Source organism: Pararge aegeria, chromosome 3, assembly GCF_905163445.1.
Source record: "Pararge aegeria chromosome 3, ilParAegt1.1, whole genome shotgun sequence".
Classification (NCBI taxonomy): Eukaryota; Metazoa; Arthropoda; class Insecta; order Lepidoptera; family Nymphalidae; genus Pararge; species Pararge aegeria.
The window spans coordinates 20371626-20380382 of NC_053182.1; the positions used below are offsets into that span (position 1 = coordinate 20371626).

At 34.1% G+C, this 8757-nt stretch overlaps 1 protein-coding gene across 1 annotated transcript; it reads left to right on the forward strand.

Annotated features, from left to right (window-relative positions):
• Window positions 1–3144: 3144 nt before the first annotated feature.
• Window positions 3145–5201, forward strand: LOC120637011 (glutenin, high molecular weight subunit DY10-like). Its single transcript, XM_039908593.1, has 2 exons — window positions 3145–3174; window positions 4341–5201. Exons 1-2 carry the CDS (start codon window positions 3145–3147, stop codon window positions 5199–5201), a joined length of 891 nt encoding a protein of 296 aa, XP_039764527.1.
• Window positions 5202–8757: the final 3556 nt, after the last annotated feature.

Here is an 8757-nt window from a genome sequence, read left to right on the forward strand (position 1 = left end):
AAATATTTGAAACAGAAATACATCAAAAATCAAAATGCAAAGGCGGTCTTATCCCTTTAAGTGATCTCCTCCATACAGATAATGAAAGAAGAAAATAAATGATTATGGAAACGGAATAGTGCAATATTTTTTTATTAGTATTTATGTATATAATAATATACATAAATACTAATAATATACAGATAAACACCTAGACACTGAAAAACATTCATGTTTATCACGCAAATATTTTCCAGTTATGGGAGTCGAACTCACAGGCTTCGATTCAGAAAACAGGTTAACTGCCACTGCGCCAATCTACAGTCAAATATACTTCGGTATTGCTTATAAGCCGTTCATAGGGAGTAATTTTTTTTTTTATTTATACACTTTATTTGTACACCACCAAAATAAAAGAAACTATGAGGAAACTTAAAAAGGGTGGGGTAGGTATTTTACTATCATGTTCACGAATAATTACATACTAATACTTATTCAAATTACACACACATATTAATATAATATTTATATAAAAACATATACACATATTTAAATAATATGAGTTAGAATAAACGACCTCTGTATTGCTCAATCAATAGTGTTTTTTGCCCTCGGGAACGGTTCCCGGTTGCTTTTCCGGGATACAAAAGAGCTATATGATTCACAGACTTGGAAAAAGGTACAAAATCGGAAAAAGGACGTGATTGAAGGACAAAACAACACTTTCGCATTTATTATATCTGAAGGATGAAGGTTTAATCTCACGCTTCCTCGAAGCGGAACCGGGTCACATCGTAATGTATCGGGCATCCACAATGATCCGTGGTAATTTTTCGAATAAAAAAAAAAACGAAAAGAAGGAGAAATTAGCGTGCATGCCCTTCGGTAACGATCGGAGATTCAATCATGATTTGGGATAGCGGGGGCGATATTAGTTACGATATTCGCTCGGCTGTCGATACAAGCGAATAAAGAAAAGTTTATCAATATTTGTTGAAAGCTTATATAAAAGTCATATTATACTTATAGTATAAAGGATTACGTAAACGATAAAAAAAGCTTGGGTGTAAAAATTTGCACTTAGCAGGTTTCTTAAATATTTACAAATGAAAATGTGAGATGGTGATAGCAAAAAGAACAAACGGCTAAGTTTGTTGCGCGCTTCTTCTTAGACCAGGGCGCGTTTAGGACCGGCTGAAAACCAGTGCTGCGCGTTTTAGTATGCAGCTATACTGAGCCAGCTCCTTTGTCACACCTTTTTTTTGTGTATTCTTTAACAATTTATGATACAAATGTAACAATTTACACAAATGTGTGACAATAAAGACGATTTTTCTTTCTAATAGGCCTACGTGGATAAAGAAATTTTGAATTTGAATTTGAATTTAATTACTCGGTGGTGTTCGGAACCCTCGTAGCTTTTGTTTTAAGTTAATGGATTTAGTCATCGCCATCACTACTCACTATGTACACATTTTATATATAATCAACGTATCAAAAGTGTCATCTATGTGCCTATTTGAATAAAGAAATATTTGACTTTGACTTTGTTATTTAAAATTTACGTTATTAATGTGAACGCAATGCTAAATCAATATAATATTATGATTGAAACGTGGATTGCCATATTCAGTTTAACTAAATATAAATACGGACGCTATGATAATTCAATCTCAAATTCAAAATTAATTTATTTCAAGTATGCCTGGTTATTAAAGCACTTTTGAAACGTCAAGTAAGCCGTTTGTAGTGACTCTACCACCGGTTCGGAAGGCAGATTCTAATGAGAAACTAAGAATCTCAGCAGATTGCTCTATTTGAACATCATTTTACAGTTCTACAATCTTTAGAACTTTTCTATCTTGTGAGAGATTAAATGTCACTAAATTTCTTGACATTATATTTTCACACAGATTCTTCAACAAAAATACATAATGCTAAATCAAGTTTAATAATATAAGATATCGTTTTAATAAATTTTTTTAAATATAAGTTATAAGAATTTAATTTATTTATGACTTTAGTATTTTAAAGTCTAAAAGATGTTAACAAGAGAGTGGAGTATTTTTTTTCCTTGATTAACCTCGTGTTATATGGTCCACATAATCAGATTGTCTCGAATTTCTAAAATATAATAAAACTATACATATACCATACAACGTTGCCTGTTTTATTAACTCTAAACTAAGCTAAATTAGTAAGTTAAAAGGTAGTTCTATCTATTTTACTTTTTTTTAATTACTGATAGCACTAATTCAAGAACTGCCAATTTAGTTACAGAGTTGTGTATAAGAAAATTGGTACCGAAATTATTCTCGCTACGTATCGATACTCGCGATCTGGTCGCACCGGTTTGGCCTCATTGTAGCGGTACTGCATCAGGGTGAGATAACTCGCGCTCAGCCTCTTCCATCACTTGCGAGACAAATTACACGCCACCGCCAGGGCTGTGCCAAATAGATTCTCCTCGATTTAATGTTCAAAAAGTTTTCAAAATGGACACTATGATTATTCAAATTCAAATTAATTTATTTCAAGTAGGCCTTTTAGAACGTCAAGTAAGTAGTTTTACTCTACCAACGGTTCCCTCGGTTGGTAGAGTCGGTACTTCGGTTATTTTAGACATCAACACCAAAATGGTAGAAAGCACTCTGATCGTGGGACCTAATCTGTCTTAACTTTTTATTTCAGTACTATTCAGTACACATTATTCAATAGAGTATTTTTCAGTACACCATTAGTAATCTAAACTTTAAATAATGAATAGTGAAAAAAACTATTATATAAAAATTCAGATAGGAGGAAATTTCAATGTCCATTTTAATGGATTATTAATGCATTTAAATAAAATAAAAAATTATATTGAATATAACATGAAATGCGTGATAAAATTTAGTTCAATTTAGATTTAAAAAAAAAAATGCTGATTCTTATAAAAAGGTAAATATTTATCCTCCTCGAAGAAGCTTAAATTCATTTAGAATAAAGGATTGAACGGAAATTAAAATAGGTAAATTTTGGAACGAACGGAGTCTAGGGTAAACACTAGTTTTGGTAAAAAGGTTGTGACAACCCTAGGTCATCAAGTCCTGCTGACCGCTGGGTATAAAAGTGTGTCCTTGGCCAGTTTTTGGCAACTCCCTGGACAGCCTTCACACCTACAATATGGAAGGACGCCGGACACTCTGCTTTATTGTGAGTTATATCAATTATTACTATTTTTTGCTGAGTAAAATTAATTTCAGAGTACCGTATAGATATCCGCGTGCTGCTATTACGCCGATCGTGCCGCCACGCACCAGAACAGTCTTCGGAGCAAACTCCACTGTCCCTCGGTTATGTAAATTATACAATAAATTCAGTCAGTCAATTGACATTAACTTTAACTCGCATAGCACTTTTCGTAAAATTATCATCAGTAAATTAACCAATCTGTCATCCCGAGTTTAATAGTATCTTAATCATTGTTTATTTTGCATAATTAGTCTCTTTAGTATGTAGAGTAGTTAAACATAGTTCTAATTTTAATTTTAATTTTAATCATAACTTCTTTTATAATAATAATTTATTTTTTTCCGTTTGTAACTGTTCCGCCTTTATTGTTGTTCTTTTTATTAGTTTTTATTGATTCTCTTTGAATATTGTTAGTACATAAGCGAAATTAGCATGTAGTGTTTACCTTTATATGGTTTTGCATACTCTGTGTAATATTTATATGATAAGTAATATTAGTTTTATTTATGTAAAATCGCTGGTAGACCCAATAAATAAATAAATAAATAAATAAATTACTGTTGGAATAAAACTAATATTTACACTAAAGTCTCATAGTGTTTCCTTACGCACTGTGAAGGTTCAACCAATTTTTTTCAATTGGAGCAGTGATAGCACAGTGGGTAGGACTTCGACTTCACTTTGAGGGGCCGAGTTCGGTTCCCAGCTAACTTTTCTAAGTTACAAGTACGTGCGTTTTATGCAAGTAAATTATATCTTGCTTCAACTTTGACGGAAAACATAATGTTCTCAGTTCTAAAAGGTGTTAGGAGTCCACCAATCCGTTCTTGGCCAGCGTGGTGGACCATGGCCTTAACACTTTGTCATTCTGGGAGAAGATCCGTAATCTGTACTGGTCCGATAGCGGGTTGATATGGTTATAATGATAAGATCTTTTTGATAATGCAATTATAAAGATTTTTTTTTGTTTTTATGTTTTAATTTTAAATATTACTATTGCTATGTAACTTATATAATTATTGTAAGTAGGAATCCAAAGGTTTATTTTATTTTATTTTATATATATTATTATTTTTAAAACGATTATACTTTTAGTAAAATTTTAATGACAAGTACTCTTTATTTAGGTGCTGAGTTTTGCAGCCGTCACCGGCGTGACATCTACAATCAAAGAAAGCCTGAACATACCCGAGAAGATCATCGGTGGAGTTATCGACATCGTGCAGAGCCACAAAAACAAACCAGTCCAGGGTCAGCAGCCAGCCTACCCCCCCAACTACCAGTACCCTCAATACCAGCAGTGGAACGGCCAGTCAAACTACCAAGGTCAAGGATTCCAGCCCCAGCCCCAATTCCAGGGTCAACAGTTCCAGAATCAGGGACAATACACAAGCTTCCCCCAAGGCGGTAACAACAATTTTCCTCAAGGTAGTAACAACAATTTCCCCCAAGGGAGCAACACCAATTTCCCACAAGGAGCTACCAACAATTATCCGCAAAGTGGGAACAACAATTTTCCGCAATCTGGTAACAATTTTCCCCAAAATGGGAATAATTATGGCAGCGGTAGCAGCAGCCAAAGCTATCCAGCTGTGACTGGGCAGTCATTCAACCAAGGACAGAGCCCAGGGCAGTATCAAGGAGTCTACCACAACGCCAATCAGATGGGCCAACCAACCCAACAGCAAAATACACAGACCGGGTACTACACTCAAAGTCAGTCCAACGGCCAATATCAAGGTACCAATACTGGCACCGGCCAATATACTGGACAGCAAGGATTCGTTGGCCAAGGAAATGGATCTGGTCAAACTAGCCAAGGGTTTTATGGAAATGGTGCTCCACAAGCTGGCCAAGGTACTCAAGGGCCTACGTGCGTTTGCCAAGCTTGGACCAAACCACCTCAAGAGATTTATGGAGATTCACCAGTAACTGAGAAGAATGAAAAGAAGGAAGAATCGGCTAAAGAACGAATGATCTATACATAATCCTACTTAATCAATTATTTATCTATTTATTTTTAGATATAAGTAGTTTGATGCAAAAGCTTTTGCCAGAAGAAAATAATTTTTCCCCAATATCTTTATAACTTTGAAATATACAGTAAATAATTATATTTGACCCATGCTTGGCTTAGTTCCAACAAGTGCGTTGCGTAAACGGGTGAATTGACTCCAAAATAATGTATAAGTGAATTGTTCTGTAATGATCTAGTTTTATAAAAAAGTGTGTATTTTTATAAAACTAGATCATTAGAGACAAACAAAAACAAACATATGCATTAAAAGATATAATATGCATGTCTATCTTTTAAACTTTTAAATTATTATTATAAAACCAATTACAAAGCACTATCAACACTTTTGCGAAAGCTTTTCATTGAAATAAAAACTTATTTATAATATATTTTGTTCAAAATAGTTATAGTTAATTTCCATTTTCATGTTTATGCTATTATAAAATTGCAGGCGTGTAATTTATAAAACTTGATCTATTTTTCTTATTCCTCTGTACTTTTATTCTTATTTATTAGTAGGTAGCTATTTATTTACTTAAGCTATAATAAAGAAAAATTTTGGTAATAAAATACAACTTTTATTTTATTAATAAATTCTAGACGACTGAAAAAATATGGTGAATCTGTTATGTGTGGCTGCACGCGTGATGAATTCAGAATAATAATAAAAACTATTACATACCTTACCACTGTCGTTAGATTAGAAATTGAATGTAAAACCTTTCTTCTGAATTTTATAGATTCCCGGTCCCTCTAGCTAGGTTTAGGCTCAGTCTCTCAGTCAGTTGGCCAGTTTTGTCGACCTCCCAAGAGCAATTTGGGAATTCCAAGGAATTTCGGTGTTTTCTCTGGTCTGGTCCTCTGGTGGGAGGCTTTGGGCCGTGGCTAGTTACCACCCTGCCGGCAAAGACGTGCCGCTTAGTGATTTAGTGTTCCGGTGCGATGTCGCGTAGAAACCGATTAGAGTTACGACTGCCATACTCCCTGACAGGTACCATCTTAGACTGCATCATCACTTACCACCAGGAATAATGAATAAAAAATTAAAAAAGAGTCAGTTAAAAAAAACCCTCGATCAAGTTTTATGCATTCTACTGAAAACTTAAAATCGAAATAATATAAACACACAACTGAAATTTTTTTTCCGCATTTGTTACGGTTTCATACAAACCCAATGGGAGCCGTCTGTTTTTATACGCTTTATATTTGCTTCATAATAATCATAATAATAATAAATCACCTGTATGTTTGTTTGTATGTTTGTAACCGACTCCTTTGGACCCTTCACAAATTTTTAGAAATATCGAGGACCGATGACAATACACTAATTTGATAAGATTATTCCACATTTGAAAAATAAGATTTTTGTTAATTTATATGATTTTCATCTATAGTCGATAAAGCATGAATGATGTCAATTTTAATTTCCAACCATTATCTTCATCTTCTATGGTTAACCGATTAACTATGCTATACCTAATGAAAATAGTAGTTTAAGAAAAACTTAAAATCACGCTTTTATAAATAAACTAAACTAAAGGGTAGAATTTTTTTTTTCGTTCCACACACTAAAGTATATTTGGTATTTGAAATAAATATTGGCACAGATGAGACTTTAAGTTATAAGTAATTATAATTACAATTTAAAATTAATATTTACAATAAAATTAGCTCTATTTTAAAAATCAAATTGATTTGTAGCCTAATTACAGTGTTTAGCAAGGACAAACAAACATACTTTATAATACTAGTAAAGATTGCCATGTAGCTGGTATGTACTATACGGTATCATAGTATTTTATAGCAATCAGAGTGACATAATAGTAACTGAAACACCACGTTGTCGACGCTGTGACGGAAGCAGATTAATTGTGTAGGGCAATGTTAACAAATGACATTGTCTGTAATTATCATTTTATCAAATTTATACTGACCGACGGACTGTTTTACTTCGCGCTTTAGGTACGAAATCATACCTACGCGTTTTGTGTCGAGTAGGTACTCAAAATGCGTCGGTTTTAGTCCCTCTTTAGTTTTATGTTTACGGATTTAGCACAAAATAAATAATTTTGTCTTCGTGGTACAACTGGCGAGTTAATTTTTTTTTTCGCTCGGAAGGATACTTGCCGCTAACCACCGGAGGGGTTGCTACGGCGTCACCGGAGGAGTGGGGCGAGCGCGAAAGCTCGCAATGAGAAGAGCCCCAGGGCTCGACGACATCGGGGGGAGAGTGGGAGACTTCGAACCGAGGGTGCCTCCTGCGAGGGCTCGGACCTCGGCTCGGTTCGACGTTAATCTGACTGTAACTGGCGAGTTATGCTTTTACCCTTAGCTTAGTATAGAAAGACGCTCGCTTACGTGGAATCGCTGTCGAGTATCGAAATACCGTTATTGCAAAATTGACATAATATCCTTCGTCAGTCGCAAAATTCTGTACTACGGATTTATATTTTGACAAAGTACTAGTTGAAGAATTGCAAACTAATTTGGGTATTAAAGCAATAGCGATAGGTGCCATATTATTCTGACTATCCATTCGTTTCGATAATCAAAAACTACTCTGATTGCGAGCGAACTAATCTCAGTGTACAGCGCATATCGTTAAATGGTGCCAGCAGCGTCTCTTGCGGGATATCTGTAATCCGGTGATGAAGTTAGCTTAGGTAAATAAGTAGTAGTCCGGATTAGGCTACGGTTATCTGGTGCACACTATCGTAGGTAAAATATAAAATCAGACACATTGCAGCTACAAAAATTTTAACTTATCGCTTTATTTAAAACTGGGTAGGTATTAAGTAAGTGAATTTTCTGTAGTTTTGAGTCTATACATATATTATGTGGCCTGGTATCATGACATATTGTCCAGATGATCAAATATTTAAAGCGAGTTAAGGTATAAATAAAACATTGATTTATCAGTGTGTGTGAATAATATCTTCGTGTGTATTGAAAGTAGGTCATCATATCCACTTCTTCTTTTATATCATGTTATATGTTATGTTGTATATTATTTTGTATATTAGTGACGAACACAATTTTTTTTTATACAAGCAGGTTTATCGCATCGCAAAAATAAAAAAATGTTATCTATGATACAAATGAATTTCTTTCGGGTCCGGATTTAGAAGTAGGTACTCAGATAAATATAATAAGTTTATAAAAATCGGAAATCACATAATTGTAACTATTAGGTTAGTTTATTAATAAAAATCCCCCCTGCCCCTTCTTTCTTTATCCACGGCTGTGGTTTCGATTCCCACAACTGGAAAAATGTGATAAACATTAATGTTTTGAAGTTTCTGTGTGTTTATCTGTATATTATAAATATTTATGTATGAAATGAAAAAATATTCATCAGTTATCGTAGTAACCAAAACACAAGTTACACTTACTTTGGGGCTAGATGACAAAGTGTGTATTATGTTAATATATTTATTATTAAGTAGCTAAAAATTTAAAGTATTCAGTATCGCTAAGCCATGAATGAGGGGTTTGCTGCTGTCCGCTGAGGAGTTCTGTCCTCATTC